General features: G+C 49.5%; 1 protein-coding gene across 4 annotated transcripts in view; it reads left to right on the top strand.

The window, feature by feature from the left end:
* The window catches only part of LOC139239150 (kinesin light chain 1-like), a 151,594-nt gene that overhangs the window by 55,977 nt on the left and 73,097 nt on the right, over positions 1-22,520 (top strand). For all 4 annotated transcript variants that reach the window (XM_070867730.1, XM_070867728.1, XM_070867726.1 and 1 more), the window contains exon 2: positions 20,878-21,130. In XM_070867730.1, the coding sequence (XP_070723831.1) occupies positions 20,891-21,130 (240 nt within the window). In that variant the 5' untranslated portion in view covers positions 20,878-20,890. The remainder of the gene's footprint in view (positions 1-20,877; positions 21,131-22,520) is intronic.

Raw genomic sequence — 22,520 nt, 5'->3', positions numbered from 1 at the left:
TAAAATTCTGACGGGGTTAGACAGGTTAGATGCAGGAAGAATGTTCCCAATGTTGGGGAAGTCCAGAACCAGAGGTCACAGTCTAAGGATAAGGGGTAAGCCATTTAGGACCGAGATGCGGAGGAACTTCTTCACCCAGAGAGTGGTGAACCTGTGGAATTCTCTACCACAGAAAGTTGTTGAGGCCAATTCACTAAATATATTCAAAAAGGAGTTAGATGAGGTCCTTACTACTCGGGGGATCAAGGGGTATGGCGAGAAAGCAGGAATGGGGTACTGAAGTTGAATGTTCAGCCATGAACTCATTGAATGGCGGTGCAGGCTAGAAGGGCCGAATGGCCTACTCCTGCACCTATTTTCTATGTTTCTATGAGACCTCCGGTGGTCGTGAAAGGCGCTGCACAAATGCAAGTCTTTCTTTACATAAGAACATAAGAAATAGGAGCAGGAGTAGGCCATACGGCCCCTAGAACCTGCTCCGCCATTCAATAAGATCATGGCTGATCATCGACCTCAACTCCACTTTCCCGCCCGTGTCGCTTGATGCCCCTGGACTCCAAAAATCTATCGATCCCAGCCTTGAATATGTTCAGAGACTCCGGATCCACAGCCCTCTGGGACAGAGAATTCCAAAGATTCACCACCCTCGGAGTGAAGAAACTTCTCCATTTCAGTCCTAAATGGCCGACCTCTTATCCTGAGACGGTGACCCCTGGTTCTAGACTCTCCAGCCCGGGGGGAAACATCCTCCCTGCATCTACCCCTGTCGTGTTTGCTAGCTCCGGTTTACTAGTTGGGTGGGAAGGGGGAACAGAATTGCGCTTGTCTGCGACGGCGTGTCCAGTCAAATACTCCACCAGCATGTTCACTCGGTTCCCCACGCGTGAAATACAAGAGTGCCTCTAGCACTTGCGGGACTGTACCCCAGCAAGAGTCAGCAGCTAGACGAGATATGGTGGGGGGGCTGCGGGAGGGGGCGAAAACGGCAGGCTTGAGGAAGCATCAGTCTGCTTCCAATGAGTTTTAAGTGTGTGTGTGTGTGTGTGCGCGTCTGTTGTTGCGGAGAGCTCTGGTAATAAAAGTTTGCATAGTGCTCAGACCCACAGCGTGGGCTGTGGCAGCTCCTTGTCTCCCCTGCCGCCTCAGCAGAAACCCGAGAGCCGGGAGCGCAAAACAAGTTGTTCAACGTTGAAAGGTGGCCGTGTATCCGGAGTGTGGCCTCTTAATCTATTAATAATGAGTTTCCCATTGATTTTTCCGCTTGTCTTGGCCTGGCGGCTAAACGTGTTGCAGATGTTCACGGAGTTAATGGCATAAAAGTAGTCGGTTTAATGTACTGCTGGGAGCTTTGATGTGATGCCGAACCTGTGACGTGCTCGGCAGGGGGAAGAAAGAAAGAACTTGCATTTATATAGCGCCTTGCACGACCTCGGGACTCCCAAAGCACTTTGCAGCCAATGAAACACTTTTTTAAAAAAAAGTGCAGTCACTGTTGTAACGTGGGAAACACAGCGGCCAATTTGCGCACAGCAAGCTCCCACAAACAGCAATGTGATACTGACCCATATGTTTACGGAAGGGTATACTTGCTTTGGAGGCTGTTCAGAGAGAAGGTTCACTCGGTTGATTCCTGAGATGAAGGGGTTGACTTATGAAGATAGGTTGAGCAGGTTGGGCCTCTACTCATTGGAGTTCAGAAGAATGAGAGGTGATAATATTGAAACTTATAAGATAACGAGGGGGGCTCGACAAGGTGGTTGCAAAGAGGATATTTCCTCTCATAGGGGCAACTAAAACTAGGGCGACATGTTCTTAGAATAAGGAGCCGCCCATTTAAAACTGAGATGAGGAGGAATATTGTTCTCCGAGGGTTGTAAATCTGTGGAATTCTCTGCCCCAGAGAGCTGTGGAGGCTGGGTCATTGAATATATTTAAGGTGGAGATAGACAGATTATTGAAGGATAAGGGAGTAAAGGGTTATGGGGAGCGGGCGGGGAAGTGGAGCTGAGGCCAAGATCAGATCAGCCTTGATCTCATTGAATGGCAGAGCAGGCTCGAGGGGCCGAATGGCCGACTCCTGCTCCTGTTATGTTCTTGTGTTCTTCTAATCGGTTTTTAGTGATGTGGATTGAGAGATAAGTATTGGCCCAGGACATCGGGGATAGCTCCCTCTGCTTTTCTTTGAAATAGTGTCCATGGGATCTTTGACGTGCGCTTGAGAGAGCAAACATGACTTCGGTTTAACATCTGGAAAGACGACACCTCCGACAGTGCAGCACGCCTTCTGCACTGCACTGTACGCATTAATAACTGTGAGCATTGTGATACCAAACCTGTGACATGCTCGCCAAGGGGGAAAGAACGAAAGAACTTCCATTTATATAGCGCCTTTCACGACCTCGGGACGTCCCAAAGCGCTTTACAGCCAATGAAACACTTTATATTTTAAAGTATAGTCACTGTTGTAGTGTGGGAAACGCAGCAGCCAATTGACACACAGCAAGACCCCAGATAATCTGTTTAGTGATGTTAGTTGAAGGATAAAAGTTGGCCCCGGGACACCGGGAAGAACTCCCCTGCTCTTCTTCGAATAGAAAACTGACTTGCATTTATATAGCGGCTTTCACAACCACCCGACGTCCCAAAGCGCTTGACAGCCAATGAAGTACTTTAGGAGTGTGGTCACTGTTGTAATGTGGGAAACACGGCAGCCAATTTGCGCACAGCAAGCTCCCACAAACAGCACTATGATAATGACCAGATAATCTGATTTAGTGATGTTGATTGAGGGATAAATATCGTCCCAGGTTTAACGTCTCATGTGAAAGACGCCCCTCCGCCAGTGCAGCACTCCCTCAGCACTGCCCCTCCGCCAGTGTGGCGCTCCCTCAGCACTGCCCCTCCGACAGTGCGGCGCTCCCTCAGCGCTGCCCCTCCGACAGTGCAGCGCTCCCTCAGCACTGCCCCTCCGACAGTGCGGCGCTCCCTCAGCACTGCCCCTCCGACAGTGCGGCGCTCCCTCAGCACTGCACGGCGAGTGTCCGCCGTGATTATGTGCTCCAGTCTCCAGAGTTGAACCCACTACCTTCTGACTCGGGCATGAGTGCTACGAACGGAACCAAGGTTTAGCACTTAACACATTTATAATTTTTCTTTAATATCTCACTCCTTCATGCATTCTTTTTTTTTTAATGTTTGGGATGGTAGCGAGGTGAATTTGAATATCTTTTTCAAAAATCTAATGTGAATGGATTTGGTTTTATCTCTTGTGTATGACATTCCTGCTTAGAAAGTCAAATTCGCCTGTGTTGTTGCCTTACTAGACGCAGGTGTAAATTATTTTTGGAATAGGTGATAATCTGAATCTCGCAATGCAATAAAGGAGCAAAGTTATTGTACGTCGGAGAAGTGTGCACACTACAATGTTAAAGAATACCTTGCTAGAAGGAATAAAAATATGTTGGGGATCCTTTGCAATTAGATCTGCATTGAAAGATACAAAATTCTTACAGGGATTGACTGGGTAGATGCAGGGAGGATGTTTCCTATGGCTGAGGAGTCTAGAACCATCACTCTTTTTCTGATTTGGAACATATATGAATTAGGAGCAGGACAAGGCCATTCGGCCCCTTGAGCCTGCTCCGCCATTCAATCAGATCATGGCTGATCATCTATCTCAACTCCACTTTCCCGCCCAATCCCCATATCCCTTGATTCTGTTAATATCCGAAAATCTATCGATCTCAGCCTTGACTATACTCAACGACTGAGCCTCCACAGCCCTCTGAAGCAGAGAACTCCAAAGATTTACCACCCTCTGAGTGAAGAAGTTTCTCCTCATCTCAGTCCTAAATGGCTGACCCCTTATCCTGAGACTGTGTGACCCCTGGTTCTAGACTCCCCAGCCCGGGGGGAAACATCCTCCCTGCATCTACCCTGTCAAGCCCTGTAAGAATTTTGCATGTTTCAATGAGATCGCCTCTCATTCTTCTAAAAACTCTAGGTATGTCGAGGTATATTTTCTGAATTGGCGCCGTCGTTTAAAAAGCAGCAATCAGTGTTAATCCTTGCCATATGCGGTTAATGCTGCTGTCTGCTGCTCTGTGATTTGCCCAACAAAACCGTTTTGAGGGGAATTTTCAAAGAACTGCAGGCTGCAACCTGTAGGGTGGTAATACAAGCGCCTGCCAGCAACTCATCCGAAATCGGGCCTCAGGCCTTGTTTTAATAATAGAGGCAAGCTGCCGGCACCAGTCCCAAATCCAGAGGCAGCTGGTCTGCCGTCGGGGATCAACACCACTAACAACTTGCATTTATATAGCGCCTTTAACGTCGTAAAACTTAGTCCCAAGACGCTTTTCACAGAAGCGATTTTTTTTTTTATATATCAAAACAAAATTTGACACCAAGCCGCATACGGGGATATTAGGACAGATAACCAAACACTTTGGTCAAAGAGGTAGGCTTTAAGGAAGATAGATGGAGAGAGGTTTAGGGAGGGAATTCCAGAGCTTAGGGGGCCCAGGCAGCTGAAGGCACGGCCGCAAATGGTGGAGCGATTAAAATCGGGGGATGCGCAAGAGGCCAGAATTGGAGGGGCGCGTCCCTGCTAAGCCCTGGGAGGTAGGAAATGCAGGAGGACCGATTGCAGTAGCCAGCAGTGGGGCCAGGAGAGGCGCTCTTTCCTCAGTGTTCCTTCAGCGGCCTCTGGCGGTCCCTCCTTCGCACGTTTGAATTGATCCAACGCTGATTTCAGGTGGCTGTCATCAATGTCTTTAAAACCAGCAAGGGCCAATTTGTCAGCTGCAATGCTGCCAGTGCAGATTAGGTGTAGGTGATTGGCAGAAGAACCAAAGGCAATGTGAGAAACAAACCTTTTTTGCACAGCGAGTGGTTAGGACCTGTTGAGCGCTGCCTGAGAGGATGATGGAGGCAGACTCAATCGGGCCTTTCAAAAGGGAATTGGATAAGTACCTGCAGGAAACAAAATTGCAGGGCTACGGGGAAAGGGCGGGGGAGTGGGACTACATAAGAACATAAGAAATAGGAGCAGGAGTAGGCCATACAGCCCCTTGAGCCTGCTCCGCCATTTAATACGATCATGGCTGATCCGATCATGGATTCGGGTCCACTTCCCTGCTCGCTCCCCATAACCCCTTATTCCCTTATCGTTTAAGAAACTGTCTATCTCTGGCTTAAATTTATTCAATGTCCCAGCTTCCACAGCTCTCTGAGGCAGCGAATTCCACAGATTTACAATCCTCTGAGAGAAGAAATTCCTCTTCATCTCATTCCTAAATGGGCGGCCCCTTATTCTAAGATTATGTCCCCTAGTTCTAGTCTCCCCGATCAGTGGAAACATCCTCTCTGCATCCACCTTGTCAAGCCCCCTCAACATCTTACACGTTTTGATAAGATCACCTAAATTCCAATGAGTAGAGGCCCAACCGACTCAACCTTTCCTCATAAGTCAACCCCCTCACCCCCGGAATCAACCGAGTGAACCTTCTCTGAACTGCTGGGGTGGGCTCGCTGCCTCGTGCCCAGAAATCAGTAAACATTGCCAAGCTTTGATGCCCAAAAGAACAGACTAAACGCATACCAATTCCTACCCCAGTGTGTCCAGATAACCTTTGCGGGATGTGACCCACTCCAATTAGTAGGATGGTGGATCAGGCCCACCGTACAAAATTCATTTGGCGCCCCTGATCTAAGCCCAGTGGAGGCGTGCTGCATTGTTGAGGCCCCTGTCCTTCAGATCAGACGTGAAACCAAGGTCTATCTGCCTTTTCCCGTGGATGTTAAAGATCCTGTGGCACTGAGCTTGCAGCTCTTCCAGAATGCTGACCAACCTACCTCCCTCGACCAACATCACTTTAAAAACAAAAATAGATGAACTGGTCATTTATCTCTCTGTTGTATGTCGGGCACTGCTGGCACAAAATGGCTGCTGCATTTTATTTTTATTCGTTCATGGGTTGAGGGTGTTACTTGTAAGGTCAGCATTTATTGCCCGTCCCTAATTGCCGTCGAGAAGGTGGTGGTACTGTCATGTATTCAACTATCATTGTAACCGATATATAAGCTGACCAAAGTTGTACACCTTGAGATCACTAACCACAAGGGGGCGAACTTGTGGGAGACACTCCTAACCTGGACTTTCCGGTATAAAAGGGGAAGCTCCACCCACCTTCATCACTTGAGGTCTTGGTAATAAAGGTAACTGGTCACAGAGTGACCTTCTCTCAAGTATGGGCCTCGTGTGCATTTATACTGTAGAGTAAGGACATATCATTGGCGACGAGAAACTGGGATTTAAACCACGCGAGCATGGCCACTAGCAGCACAGAAAAGAGGTATTGTGTTGGTGATGATTGGGACGACTTTATTGAGAGACGACAGCAAAGTTTTGTCACTCAGGAATGGTTGGGACAGGATTCGGCCGACAAACGCAGGGCTCATCTCCTGACGGTTTGTGGATCCAGAACGTACTCCCTGAAGAAGGACCTTCTAGCGCCAGAGAAGCCGGCGGACAAGACATTCGAAGAGCACAGTAAGTTGATCGGGGAGCACCTTAAACCGGAGAGCAGCATGCACATGGCGAGACACCGGTTTTACACTCACCGGTGGCGAGAAGGGCAAAGCGTTCCAGACTTCGTGGCAGATCTCCGGTGACTGAAGAGCCTATGTAAGTTCCCAGATGCATGCAGAGCGGAATTGCTGCGAGACTTTTTTATTGAGGGCATCGGGCACGCTGGGGTTTTCAGGAAACTGATTGAGACCAAAGACTTGACCTTGGAAGCAGCGGCTCTGATAGCCCAGACATTTATATCTGGGGAGGAAGAGACCAGAATGATGTATGACAAAAATCTTGGCTCAAATGCGACAAACGACCAGGGAGTCAACATTGTTAACGCAGCACACAGTTCTCTAGGCAGACAAGGGCAATCGGACATGCCCCAGCATGTAGTCGAACCCAAAGGGGAAATTCAACAGAGACAATGACTAGCTGAATGGCGATTCATGCCATCGCAATGGACAATGCGACCAGTAATGGGGCCATCAACACTTGTTAATGGTGCACTTAAGGACATGCATAGATGATCGGCTGGTAATGGACCTTTTGTTTCCAACAACAAGGCCTCCAGCTCATGCTGGAGGTGTGGAGGAAAACACCCAGCCAGAGCTTGCGGGTATCAGCAATATACCTGCAGAAACTGCAACGTCGGCGGTCACTTGGCGCGTATGTGCAGGAAACCTGCAGCCAGGTTGATGTACGAGGAGGACGGGCCCGATGTAAGCCCTACGAGGCCAAATGAATACGGAAATCGCTGGAAGCTGAAGTTCAGCGAGTTCATGTGGAGCACATATACAGTTCATATACCAGGGCACCACCGATAATGATGAAAGTGCTCCTCAATGGCATCCCAGTATTAATGGAGCTAGACACGGGGGCCAGCCAGTCCATGAAACAGTTCGAAAAGTTGTGGGTGTCTGAGGCCAGGAGTCCAAAATTATTGCCGATTGACGCACAGCTACGGACATATGCAAAAGAGATCATTCCAGTGCTAGGCAGCACCACGGTAGTCGTGACCCACAAAGGTTCAGAGAACAGGTTGCCACTCTGGATTGTCCCGGGGGATGGTCCCGCACTACTGGGGAGGAGTTGGCTTGCTGTCATGAACTGGAAATGGGGCGATGTCAATGCAATTTCTTCTGTGGAGCGAGTATCATGCTCACAGGTCCTGGACAAATTTGACTCATTATTTCAACCCGGCATCGGCACTTTCATGGGGGCCAAGATAGTGATTCACATAAACCCTGACGCCAGGCCAGTACACCACAAGGCCAGAGCGGTGCCGTACATGATGCGGGAAAAGATAGAAGGCGAATTGGACCGCCTGCTGAGGTAAGGCATCACCTCGCCAGTTGAATTCAGTGACTGGGCGAGCCCGATCATGCCGGTGCTCAAGGCGGTTGAGTCGGTCAGGATATGTGGCGATTACAAGGCCACCATCAATTGGGTGTCACTCCAAGACCAGTACCCGCTACCGAGAGCGGAGGACTTCTTTGCGACGCTATCCGGTGGCAAACTTTTTCAAAATTGGACCTGACCTCAGCTTACATGACCCACAAGCTGGCGAGTGAGTCGAAGAAGCTGACCACCATCACGACACACAGGGGTTGTTTGAGTACAACAGATGTCCGTTTGGGATTCGCTCGGCCGCCGCAATCTTTCAACGAAATATGGAAAGCTTCCTCAAGCGATTCCAGGGATGGTGGTTTTTCAAGACGACATCCTCATCACGGGTTGTGATACTGAAGAACACCTCTGCAACCTGGAGGAGGTGCTACGCAGACTGGACCGGGTAGGGCTGCGACTGAAAAAAGCGAAGTGCGTCTTCCGAGCTCCAGAGGTAGAATTCCTGGGGATGAGGGTAGCAGCAGACGGGATCAGACCTATTGCGTCCAAAACAGAAGCGATCCAAAGAGCACCCAGACCCCGTAACATGATGGAGCTGCGTTCGTTCCTGGGGCTCCTGAACTATATTTTGGGAACTTTCTTCCCAAATTGAGCACGCTGTTAGAGCCGCTACACATGCTCCATGCAAAGGTCGTGATTGGGTCTGGGGGAACAGCCAGGAAAGGGCTTTTGATAGAGCACGCAATTTGTTATGCTCCAACAAACTATTAACGTTATATGACCCGTGTAAGAAACTTGTTTTAATGTGTGATGCATCGTCCTATGGGGTCGGGTGTGTGTTGCAGCATGTGAATGCCAATGGTCAGTTACAGCCGGTAGCTTATGCCTCCAGAAGTCTATTCCAGGCAGAAAGGGGCTATGGGATGGTAGAAAAGGAAGCGCTAGCATGCAGTAAAAAAAAATGCACCAGTACCTGTTTGGCAGGAAATTTGAGCTGGAGTCAGATCACAAACCCCTAACGTCCCTTTTGGCCGACAACAAGGCCATGAATGTGAATGCATCGGCCCGCATACAGAGGTGGGCACTCACATTAGTCACCTATGACTACACAATTCGGCACAGACCGGGCACTGAAAACTGCGCCGATGCACTCAGCAGGCTCCCACTAGCCACCACTGAGGGGCAACTGAGCATGATGCTGAGATGGTCATGGCTGTTGAAGCTTTCGAAAGCGAAGGCTCACCTGTGACAACCCGTCAGAATAAAGACCCGCTACTATCTTTAGTTAAGAAATGTGTCCTGAATGGGCACTTGGCAGCCACGTACGGGGCATGCCCTGAGGAATTTAAACCGTTTCATCAGCGCAAGGATGAACTCTCGATTCAGTCCGATTGCCGACTGTGGGGAAACCGGTTAGTCATGCCCCAGATGGGCAGAGAGGTGTTTATCAGAGAACATCACAATGAGCACCCGCTCATTGTCATGATGAAGGCAATTGTCAGGTCACACGTTTGGTGGCCAGGGATAGATGCAAACGCAGGTGCAACACGTGTGCTCAGCTGGGCAACGCACCCAGGGAAGCCCCCCTTAGCCTCTGGTCCTGGCCCGCCAAGCCATGGTCACGCATCCATGTGGATTACGCAGGTCCTTTCATGGGAAAAATGTTTTTGGTTGTAGTAGACGCCTACTCCAAATGGATTGAGTGTGCCATTTTAAATTCAAGCACATCCTCTGCCACGGTAGAAAGTCTACGGGCAATGTTCGCCGCCCATGGTCTTCCGGATGTCTTGGTCAGCAACAATGGCCTGTGCTTCACAAGCTCTGAATTCCAGGACTTCATGGCAGGCAATGGAATCAACCATGTCAAAACGGCACCGTTCAAGGCGGAACGAGCAGTGCAGATAATCAAACAGGGGATGCTCAGAATCCAAGGGTGTTCCCTACAAAGCCGCTTATCACGCCTCCAGTTGGCCAATAGATCCCAACCACATTCACTCACGGGTTCCATCCGCAGAGCTGCTAATGAAAAGGACCCTCAAAACCAGGTTATCCCTTATACACCCTACTATGAAAGAAATTGTTGAGAGCAGGCGTCAGTCACAATCTGACTACCATGACAGGAATGCGAGGGCGCGATGTATTGATGTCAATGACCCTGTTTTTGTCCTTAATTACGCCACAGGGCCCAAATGGCTTGCAGGCGCTGTGATTGCCAATGAGGGGAATAGGGCTTTGGTAGTTAAACTTACCAATGGACAAATCTGCCACAAACACGTGGATCATTCTAAAAGGAGGTTCAGCAACCCCATAGAAGAAGCAGAGGAAGAACACGACGTAGAGTTTACTCCACCACAGGTGACCGAACACCGGAACCAAGTGGAGGAGAGCCCAGTCACTGTGGGCAGTCCGGACAGGCCTGAGGCACCACAAACAGCAGATACTCAGGCCAGCGCCCAACAACCGGAGCCCCAACTCAGGCGCTCTACAAGGGAGCGTAAACCACCAGAGAGACTCAACCTGTGATCCCAATAAGACTTTGGGGAGGAGGTGATGTCATGTATTCAACTATCATTGTAACCCATGTATCAGCTGATCTAAGTTGTACACTGTGAGAACATTGACCACTAGGTGGTGAATTTGTGGGAGACACTCCTAACCTGGACTTGCCGGTATAAAAGGGGAAGCTCCACCCACCTTCATCACTTGAGATCTTTGTAATAAAGGTAACTGGTCACAGAGTGACCTTCTCGCAAGTATGGGCCTCGTGTGCTATTATACTGTACAGTAAGGACATATCAGGTACCATCTTGAGTGTCTCGCTGGGCCATTTCAGAGTGCTGTGGGTCTGGAGTCACATATCGGCCAGACCGGGTAAGGACGGCAGATTTCCTTCCGTAAAGGGCATTAGTAAACCGGATAGGTTTTTATCACAATCATGCTCACCATTGCAGACACGAGCTTTTTAATTCCAGATTTATTTAATTAACTGAATTTAAATTCCCCAGCTGCCGTGGTGGGATTTGAACTCATGTCTTTGGATCATTAATCCAGGCCTCGCGATTACTCATCACTGTCGGCAGTCCCTCGGAATCGAGGAAGACTTGCTTCCACTCTTAAAATGAGTCCTTAGGTGGCTGAACAGTCCAATACGAAAGCCACAGTCCCTGTCACAGGTGGGACAGACAGTGGTTGAGGGAAGGGGAGGGTGGGACTGGTTTGCCGCACGCTCCTTCCGCTGCCTGCGCTTGGTTTCTGCATGCTCTCGGCGACGAGACTCGAGGTGCTCAGCGCCCTCCCGGATGCACTTCCTCCACTTAGGGCAGTCTTTGGCCAGGGACTCCCAGGTGCCGGTGGGGATGTTGCATTTTATCAGGGAGGCTTTGAGAGTGTCCCTGTAACGTTTCCTCTGCCCACCTTTGGCTCGTTTGCCGTGTCGGAGTTCCGAGTCGAGCGCTTGCTTTGGGAGTCTCGTGTCTGGCATGCGAACAATGTGGCCCTGCCCAGCGGAGCTGATCGAGTGTGGTCAGTGCTTCAATGCCGGGGATGTTGGCCTGGTCGAGGACGCTAACGTTGATGCGTCTGTCCTCCCAGGGGATTTGTAGGGTCTTGCAGAGACATCGCTGGTGGTATTTCTCCCGCGACTTGGATTACTAGTTCAATAACATTACCACTATGCTACTGTACCCCATATTTGCCTACATCATTGTATTTCAGAAGATGATGCATTGTAGGAAGTACTTGAAGTATTTTAATATGTTTCATGCATTTATATTGTGGAATAGTAAAGTTTCCAGTGTCAGGGAAGTTATGCTTTTTTTTGTTTTAACTGTCGGGATAATTTGAGGAATTCTTTTTTTTAAACTATATTGTTGTTACAGCAGCCCCTTTGGCAAACGATATGTGAAAGTAGTCTGTAGACTTGGAGGGGGGTGGGGTGGCGGAAATGAGCGATTGTTTCTGGATGACCCCTAACTGCGGTTCACTGATGCACAAGGCTTATTTGATTTGTTTGCCTTTCGGGATGTTAAGTTGGCAGTGTAGGTGGGGCTGTGATCACAGCTGTTGTCAGATGGAGTCTGCGTATCATCGTTATAGGCGGTCCCTCGAAGCGAGGATGACTTGCTTCCACGCCAAAAAGGGACGAGTTCACAGGTATTTCAATGAAGGACCTAATATTCCAGATCCCGAACTACATCCTGAAGGGTGGAAGATGCCTGTGGGTGAATTTTTTTAACGTGGGGTGGCCGTTGCACACCAGCCACCACACGGGGCTTGACAGAGCGAGGTCTTGGTCCAGTGGCAAGGATTAACCAGGACGACTAGAGACCAGCTCTGCTGCACAGACCGAGCGCGCACACATCGCAGTGTGGGCTGGGCCCGTGCTGTCCCTGGGCCCTCGCCTCTTCTGGGCCCCAGATTCAGGCCTCTCCTGGGCCCCGGTCACTTCCCTCTACGGACTCTTGCCGCTCCTTCGCCCCTCCTGCTGTGCCTGCCCGCACTGCAATCAGTGACCTGGCTTCACAGCCGTCGCCCTCCTGCAGCAGCACGCGCTGCTCCCTGCAGTGGTATGCCGCCGTACACTGCTCCCTGCAATGGCCCCGGCCCGCTGATGGTCTTGCAGGCCGGAACTGCACCATACAGTCCCACCCGCTCCCTTCCACCATAGCTGGCTCACATGGCGAGCAGTGTGACAAAGGTCGGGTGTCAGTGTGCCAGCCGTGGCTTAGTGGGTAGCACACAGGGCAGTCTCTGAGTCAGAAGGTTGTGGGTTCAAATCCCACTCCAGCGACTAGAGTATATAAATCTAGGCGGACACACCCAGTGCAGTACTGAGGGAGCGCCGCACTGTCGGAGGTGCCGTCTTTCAGATGAGACGTTAAAACCAAGGCCCCGACTGCTCTCTCAGGTAGACGTAAAAGATCCTACAGCACTGTTTCAAAGACGAGTAGGGGAGTTCTCCCCAGTGTCCCTCAATCAACACAACAAAAACAGATTATCTGGTCATTATCACATTGCTGTTTGTGGGAGCTTGCTGTGCGCAAATTGGCTGCCTCATTTTGAACATTACAACAGTGACTACACTCCAAAAGTACTTCATTGGCTGTAAAGTGCTTTGAGATGTCCAGTGGTCGTGAAAGGCGCTACATAAATCCAAGTCTTTTCTTTATGCCTGAGCACTAAGGGAATAAATGGACATGGTGGATCGGGCGGGTAAGTGGAGTTGAGGTCGAAGATCAGCCGTGATCTTATTGAATGGTGGAGCAAGGCTGGAAGAGCTGTATAGCCTATTCCTGCTCCTAATTCTTTTGTTCTAATGTGGATGTCCATATTTGTACAGTCCGTTGTTTATGTCGCTGCAGAGATCATCTCCTCGGTCACAAAGTAGTGCGTGATGTGACGGCGGGGAAGAATAAACATGAAGGCAAATCGGCAGAACAGTTTTAACACAGACACCCGATTAATTATCTTTGTTGAAACATTCACCCACTTCCTTGTCTTTTTAAAAAGATTACGATTCCTGTGCAAGGTACCAGCGAATGCTAATGGCTGGCAAACCTTGTATTTTTTTGTGTGCAAGATCCTGTTTGATTGCATTTGACACTCTGCCACTTCCATTCTAATTTTGGTCCCCTGGTTAAGAATGTTGCCTGCAGGCTACGTTTTAAGCACACAGTAGATCTAAAGTGCATGAAACAAGACTTTGACAGCAGTATTCAATGGAGAATTGCAGCCAAACCGAATCCTGTTTTCGCCCTACAGCCACAAACTTGCTTTTCCAGAAAGGAATTAAGGGTATAATGTATTTGCTTTATGGGTTCTTTGCTTAAGAATTCATAGCAGTACATTGCTATTAAGAACGAGTTGGTTTATTAGCAAAGGTTTAACAATCGCACTACACATTACCAGTTCATCCACCAGGCTCACAACCACCTGCCTCATCGCAGATGCCCCGAACCCAACTGGCTGGGGTTTTATTGAGTCTTGTGAACATCGTGTGACTGGCTAAGCCACTCCCAACTCAACAGCTCTACAACTAGTTGTGAGTGGCTTAGCCAGTCACGTGATGTTCACAAGACTCAATAAAACCCAAAACTGTGAGCATACTCACAGGTGCGTACGTTACGAAGCGATATGGGGATCGGGCGGGAAAGTGGAGTTGAGGTCCAAGATCAGCCATGATCTCACTGAATGGCGGAGCAGGCTCAAGGGGCCGAATGGCCGACTCCTGCTCCTAATTCTTATGTTCTTGAATCTATTGCGTGTGTGTCTCAGTCTAGGTGCCACACTTGGTTACAGATGCAGGAAAGATAGTTGTTGGCCTGGGGGGATGAAATGTACATGCCATGTCAACAAACTACAGTTTACATCCGGCCATAATGACCTCAGTTTGCCTGTTTGGAGCATACGAACAAGCACGGATGAATAAAGACCCTCTGGTCCATCCAGCCTATCCCAAACAATTGCGACACTTTGTGTATCCTAATATGTTCACTCCACACCCCACCCCAAACCATGTGATCTCTTGGGAGAGGTGAGAAAAAGAGATTTAAAAACTCCATGCCCATTTGAGGCATAAAAATATGGGAAATTCCTCTCTGGCCCATCTAGGCGATTGAAACTAAAAAAAGAAAGACTGGAATTTATATAGCGCCTTTCATGACCACTGGACGTCTGTGCTTTACAGCCAATGAAGTACTTTTGGAGTAGCCACTGTTGTAATGTGGGAAACGCTGCAGCCAATTTGCGCACAGCAAGCTCCCACAAACAGCAATGTGATAATGACCAGATAATCTGGTTTTATTTGCTCTGTTGATTGAGGGATAAATATTGGCCAGGATACCCCTGCTTTTCTTTGAAGTAGTGCCATGGGATCTTTTACGTTCACCTGAGAGAGCAGACGGGGCTTCGGTTTAATGTCTCATCTGAAAGACGGCACCTCCGACAGTGCAGCACTCCCTCAGGACTGCACTGGAAGTGCCAGCCTAGATTTTTTTTTATATAATGAAGTCCCTGGAGTGGGACCTGAACCCATAATCCAACTCTGAGGCGAGTGTGTGCTGCCCACTGAGCCACAGCTGACACTAATCCAGGAGATTACCCTGGCCCTGAATTCCCTGCAATACGCCCCCCCGCCCTCCCCCTCCCCTTTTGTGAGAGGTGAGCTCCACCCCAGCCAGAAACAGGTCCAGCTCTCGCTCGAAGGGATCCAGCGAATCAGCGTCCACCGCACGAGACGACTGCCTGTTCCAGAGGACCAATGTTCTCTGGGACAAGAACCACCTCCTGATATCGAAACTCGATCGGGCCTCGTACAACTTAACACTGTGACCCCTGGTCCTCCCTAACCTATTTAATTGGAACATCATCATCATCATCATCATCATCATCATAGGCAGCCCCTCAGAATCGAGGAAGACTTGCTTCCACTCTTAAAATGAGTCCTTAGGTGGCTGAACAGCCCAATACAAGAGCCACCGTCCCTGTCACAGCTGGGGCAGAGAGTCGTTGAGGGTAAGGGTGGGCGGGACAGGTTTGCCGCACGCTCCTTCCGCTGCCTGCGCTTGATTTCTGCACGCTCTCGGCGACGAGACTCGAGGTGCTTAGCGCCCTCCCGGATGCACTTCCTCCACTTAGGGCGGTCTTTGGCCAGGGACTCCCAGGTGTCAGTGGGGATGTCGCACTTTATCAGGGAGGCTTGAGGGTGTCCTTGAAACATTTCCTCTGCCCACCTTTGGCTCGTTTGCCGTGAAGGAGTTCCGAGTGAAACTGTCATGAAGGAGATCCAAGTGAAACTGTCAACTGGAACACAATCCAGTCCCTTCATCATCTTATAAACCTCGATCAAAGCGGTCGGTCACATTAGCAGCTAAACATCACGACCGTGCTTCAGAGTACTTCCCGCGCGGAGATCAGCTCCGGCAGTGAATTGACTATTTTATTGAGCTGAACATGTTTTTAAATTCTGATAATTGGGGAACATTTGATATTTAAACCTGGCTGTTGGTGTTTCAGGATTATGTTTTGGGTCAGAATAGGAGCAGGAGTCGGCCATTTGGCCCCTCGAGCCGACTCTGCCATTCAATAAGATCATGGCTGATCTGATCTTGGTCTCAGCTCCCCATAACCCTCGACTCACCTTATCGTTCAAAAATCTGTCTGTTCTGTCCTGAATAAAGTAATGTGATTGAGTACTGTCGACCTGAGTAAGTGTGACCTTAGTCTCTCCATTCTAACTCCAGAGTGCTGGTACAGCATGGGAGACATGCTTATATATAGTGCTCCCTAGGGATGCTGGGATCCCTTGAACAGATACGCCCTCTGGTGGCAGTAGAAGGCTAGTTACATAGGGTTGCATACATAACGTCGTCTATCTCCACCTTAATTATAGTCAATGACCCAGCCTTCTCAGCTCTCTGGGGCGGAGAATTCCAAAGATTCACCACCCTCTGAGAGAGGAAATTCCTCCTCATCTCAGTCTTAAATGGGCAACCCCTTATGCTGAGATGATGTCCCTTAGTTCTAGATTCCCCCACGAGGGGAAACACCCTCTCTGCATCTACTCTGTCAAGCCCCCTCATAACCTTATACCTTTCAATAAGATTACATCTGTGGGGCGGGGGAATGAGCAGGAAAGGGTTTGTTTATGCCTCCTGTACAGCAGCTGGGAGTTCCATTGCTGAACAACCTTGCAGTACCCTTCTGTAGCTTACATTACAGTGTGGCGGTGTAATCCATCAGTAATTACAGCACGTTGGAAAGAGCTGCACATATCCTGGGAGGGGCACGATCTCACTAGCACCACAAAGAAACTCAAAGCTAATGAGGCAGGGTGGTGGAATTTTAAGCGATTTCTATGCATTCTTTGCTTTAATCTTGAATGCGTTGCCCATCTCCTGCTGTGGGAGAAGAATTTCTTCAGTCACTCTCCCCAGCGACATTGTTAAACGCATTCAGAAGGAGTGTGTTTACCGTGCCACTGCCTAAATCAATTCGAGTAGTTCTGCCCCGCCTCCCAGCCATCTGCTTCTCTCCGCCTTATTTACTCCTTCCCCACTGCTCCAAAGCCGCCCTCTCCTCTCTTCCCCCAGGATTTCTGCCTCTGCAGCTTCGCGTAGGACAGCTGGTAACCCTGTGCAAAAGCAGAAAATGCTGGAAATACTCAACAGGTCAGGCAGCATCTATGGCGAGAGAGAGAGAGAAGCAGGGTTAACGTTTCAGGTCGATGACCTTTCGTCAAAACTGGGAACATTTGGAGATGCAACAGGTTTTAAGCAAGTGCAGAGACAGGGAAAGACGGGGTGGAATATAAAGGGAAGGTGTATGATAGGATTTAAATTATTAAGATTGATACTTGGGATGAGAGGGTTGTCCGATGAGAGCTTGAGTATAATGGGCCTATACTCTCTGGAAAGAAAGCATTTATAGAGTGCCTTTCACGGCCACCGGATGTCTCAAAACACTTTACAAACAATGAAGTACTTTTCGAAGTGTAGTCACTGTTGTAACGTAGGAAACGATACAGCTAATTTACGCACAGCAAGCTTCCACAAACAGCCATGTGATAATGACCAGACAATCTATTTTAAGTGATGCTGATTGAGGGGTACATATAGGCCAGGACACCGGGGAGAACTCCCCCTGCTCTTCTCCGAAATAGTGCCATGGGATCTTTTACATCCACCTGAGAGAGCAGACGGGGCCTCGGTTTAATGTCTCATCCGAAAGACGTCACCTCCGACAGCGCGGCACTCCCTCAGTACTGCCCCTCCGACAGTGCGGCGCTCCCTCAGTACCGCCCCTCCGACAGTGCGGCGCTCCCTCAGTACTGCCCCTCCGACAGTGCGGCGCTCCCTCAGTACTGCCCCTCCGACAGTGCAGCACTCCCTCAGTACTGCCCCTCCGACAGTGCAGCACTCCCTCAGTACTGCCCCTCCGACAGTGCAGCGTTCCCTCAGTACTGCCCCTCCGACAGTGCAGCACTCCCTCAGTACTGGAGTGTCAGCTTATATTTTAGTGCTCATGTCTCTGGAGTGGAACTTAAAACCACAGCCTGCTAACTCACTGAGCCACAGTTGACACTTTAGAAGAATGAGAGGTGATCGCATTGAAACATACAAGATTCTGACAGGGCTCGACAGGGTAGATGCAGGGAGGATGTTTCCCCTCGGGCTGGAGAGTCTAGAACCAGGGGGTCACACAGTCTCAGGATAAGGGGTCGGCCATTTAAGACTGAGATGTGGGGGAATTTATTCACTCGGAGGGTGGTGAATCTTTGGAATTCTCTACCCCAGAGGGCTGTGGATGCTGAGTTATTGAATATATTCAAGGCTGAGATCGATAGATTTTTGGACTCTATGGGAATCAGGGATATGGAGATCGGGCGGGAAAGTGGAGTTGAGGCCGGAGATCAGCCATGATCTCATTGAATGGCGGAGCAGGCTCGAGGGGCCGAATGGCCGACTCCTGCTCCTAATTCTTATGTTTGTAATAACAAAAGGAATGATGCAAGGCAATAGGAGCTGGTATTGGTTTCCCAGTGTCCTACCTGAAAGCAAGCCTTAAAAAGCAAATTTTTTTCCCTTTTAATTTCCCTACTTGTATGTCTCATGATATGATGGAGGACTAGATTTTGGAGTTTAAGGGCCTGAACTTGGTGGCCTTACCGCCGGTTGCCGCCGAGTTTTTGGGCGGTCTCCCCTTGGTGCCAGTTTTCACTCGGCCTCCCGCCGGTGGGAGAGGAGGACCGCTGGGAACCGCCCGCTGATGACCGCTAGTGCGCAAGGCGCGTAAGTGTCCTCCTGCCCGCCCGAGCTGGCAGATTCCTCTGGGCGGGAGTCGGCGGCAGCAGGGGAAAGGACCGCTTCGTGGGGTCAGGTCTAACCCCAACGGTAAGTATGAAGACCTGCAAAAAAAAAAAGGTAGTAAACTTTTTTTTTTCTGCAGCGATTCACCTGGATGTGGTCCCCTGAATGTTTTCCAGTGATTTTTTTTTTTCTGTGCAAATTTTTATTTTTATGTGTTTCCCCCCCGCTCCCCTCCCTGAGCCCAACTCAATCCTCGGCGGCACTTTGACGAAGGTTGCATTTGCTGCCGAGATTGGGAGCTGCCGCCCAGATTCACGGCGTGAGTCATTTTGTTGCCGCCGGGCGGTCCTTGCCGATCTTTTGGAGGCAGCTCCCTGCCACGGTACCGCCCGGTCTCTCGGTGCTCATTTGGGCAGGCCTTGGCGTTGACCAGGTTCGGGCCCGAAAACTTTTTATAAACTTTGTGTTTTAATTTGTTCTCCGAATGTGGGTGATGTTGGTAAGGCCGGCATTTATTGCCCATTCCTAGTTACATAAGAACATAAGAATTAGGAGCAGGAGCCGGCCATTTGGCCCCTCGAGCCTGCTCCGCCATTCAATAAGATCCTGAGAAGGTGGTAGTAATGGGCCTTCTTGAACCACTGCAGCCTGTGTGGGACACGATTTTGGAGAACTGAAGGATGGACTGTAAATCTGGTCTTATCACCCATGTATATAATTTATCCGCAGAAATAACAGAGTAGTTTAGTTGACATTAGAGGCACTATTCAAGTAGGAGCGGAGAGCCCAGATATCCTGGACAACACTGCTCCCTCCAACACCCCAAAAACAGATCGGCTGGCCATTCATGTAATTGCAGCTTGCGGGAGCTTGCTATGCACAAAATGGCTGGCGTCATCGTTCCCACTAAGCCGTGTGGCCGCACCTCAGTTGGTCTGGAAGTCCCGCGCAGGCCGTTCAGAGAAGGTTCCCTCGGTTAATTCCTGGGATAAAGGGGTTGTCTTATGAGGAAAGGTTGAGCAGGTTTGGGCCTATTCTCATTGGAGTTTAGAAGAATGAGGTGATCTTATTGAAACATATAAGATTCTGAGCTTGACGGGGTAGATGCTGAGAGAATGTTTCTCCTTGGGGGATTCTAGAACTAGGGGGTATAGCTTCAAAATAAGGGTTCGCCCATTTAAATCAGAGTTCTAAATGGGCGACCCCTTATTCTGAAACTATGCCCCCTAGTTCTAGATTTCCCCACGAGGGGAAACAGCCTCTCTTGCGTCAACCCTGTCCAGCCCCCTCAGAATCTTGTACCTTTTCAATAAGATTACCTCTCATTCTTCTAAACGAAATCTGGAACCTTCTAGTCTGTATGGCCCAGCAATAAGAACATAAGAAATAGGAGCAGGAGTCGGCCATACGGCCCCTCGAGCCTGCTCCGCCATTTAATACGACCAATGCCTGATCCGATCATGGACTCAGGCCCACTTCCCTGCCCGCCCCCTTATTCCCTTATCAGTTAAGAAACTGTCTATCTCTGTTTTAAATTTATTCAATGTCCCAGCTTCCACAGCTCTCTGAGGCAGCGAATTCCACAGATTTGCAACCCTCAGAGAGAAGAAATTCCTCCTCAATTCAGTTTTAAATGGGCGGCCCTTTATTTTAAGATTATGCCCTCTAGTTCTAGTCTCCTCCATCAGTGGAAACATCCTCTCTGCATCCACCTTGTCAACCCCCCTCAAAATCTTATACGTTTCGAAAAGATCACCTCTTAATGTTCTGAATTCCAATGAGTAGAGGCCCAACCTCCTCAACCTTTCCTCATAAGTCAACCCCCTCATCTCCGGAATCAACCGAGTGAACCTTCTCTGAACTGCCTCCAAAGCAAGTATATCCTTTTGTAAATATGGAAACCAAAACTGCACGCAGTATTCCAGGTGTGGCCTCACCAATACCCTGTATAGCTGTAGCAAGACTTCCCTGCTTTTATACTCCATCCCCTTTGCAATAAAGGCCAGGATTCCATGCAGTGGGCAGTGTTTTTATTCACCAGGCTTTAGGGAAAGCTGAAATGTTTTCTTTTCAGTCGCGGGGAGCTCTGCGTCAGTGCCAATGAATATTTAATTCCCGCTAATGGGCTGTTTCCCCTGCCGCCCGCAGGACCCAGAGCGTCATGTCCACGATGGTGCAGTTGAATGAGGAGAAGCTGAGTGCGGACGAGATTATCACCGGCACCAAGCAGGTCATCCAGGGGCTGGAGGCCCTGAAAAACGAAAACAACGCCATCCTGCAGAACCTGCAAGAGACGCTGAACGGCCTGAATGAAGACGAGGAAGCGGACCTGGTGGAGGAGAAGACCTGCCTGATCCAGAGATCGCTGGAGATGATTGAGCTGGGACTAAGTGAAGCCCAGGTGGGAAGGGTTAAGAATGCTCATGTTATGTTACAAGGGGTCTGTGGCACTTGTGAGTTTTCAAAAGTGTAGGAATGCTACGCACGCCAACAACAATAGCTTGTATTTATATAGCGCCTTTAACATAGTAAAACGTCCCAAGGTGCTTCACAGGAGTTTTATAAGACACATATTTTGACACCGAACCGCATAAGGAGAAATTAGGGCAGATGACCAAAAGCTTTGTCAAAGAGGTAGGTTTTAAGGAGCATCTTAAAGGAGGAAAGAGAGGCGGAGAGTTTGAGGAGGAAAGAGGCAGAGAGGTTGAGGGAAGGGTCTGAGGTGGCAGAAGGCACGGCCACCGATGGTGGAGCGATTATAATCAGGGATGCTCAAGGGGGCAGAATTAGAGGAGCGCAGCCATCTCGGGGGGTTGTGGGGCTGGAGGAGATTACAGAGATAGGGAGGGGGCGAGGGCCATGGAGGGTTTTGTAAACAAGGATGAGAATTTTGAAATCGAGGCGTTGCTTATCCGAGAGCCAATGTCGGTCAGCGAGCACAGTGGGTGATGGGTGAGTGGGACTTGGTGCGAGTTAGGACACGGGACAGTCGAGTTTTTGATGACCTCAAGTTTACGTCGGGTAGATTTGGCTAGAAAATATTTCCCGTACAATGCTCTTTTGCAGGAAATAGACAAACCGCTGAAGTGAATTTCCGGCGGGATCTGAAGCATTTGGATTACTTCCCCTTGTGTATTTCTGCTGACGTATATTCGTAACGTAACTGTTCATAACTTATGTCAGCCGTGACTCAGTGGGCAGCACTCTCTCTCGCCTCTGAGTCAGATGGTTGTGGGTTCGAGTCCCACTCCAGGGACTTGAGCACCAAAAAAATCCAGGCTGACATTCCCAGTGCAGTACTGAGGGAGCGCTGCTCTGTCAGAGGTGCCGTCTTTCAGATGAGACATTAAACCGAGGCCCCGTCTGCTCTCTCAGGTGGACGTAAAATATCCCACGGCGCTATTTCGAAGAAGAGCAGGGGAGTGATCCCAAGTGTCCTGGTCAATATATATCCCTCAATTAACATAACTAAAAACATGCGGGAGCTTGCTGTGCACAAATTGGCTGCTGCGTTTCCCACATTACAACAGTGACTGCACTCCAAAAAGTACTTCGTTGGCTGTAAAGGGCTTTGCGACATCCGATGGCCGTGAAAGGCGCTATATCAAAATATCTATATCACTGCGATATGTGTGCGCACTGGGTCCGTGCAGCAGAGCAGGTCTCCAGTCGTCCTGGTTAACCCTTGCCACTGGATAAAGGCCAAGCTCTGTCAAGCCCGTGTGGTGGCTAATGTGCAACGGTCACCACATGTTTAAAAAAAAAATCCCATGCACCGGCATCTTCCACCC

The sequence above is a fragment of the Pristiophorus japonicus genome, chromosome 26, assembly GCF_044704955.1.
Source record: "Pristiophorus japonicus isolate sPriJap1 chromosome 26, sPriJap1.hap1, whole genome shotgun sequence".
NCBI classification, from domain to species: Eukaryota; Metazoa; Chordata; class Chondrichthyes; family Pristiophoridae; genus Pristiophorus; species Pristiophorus japonicus.
This window is presented reverse-complemented; position numbering and strand designations above follow the sequence as displayed.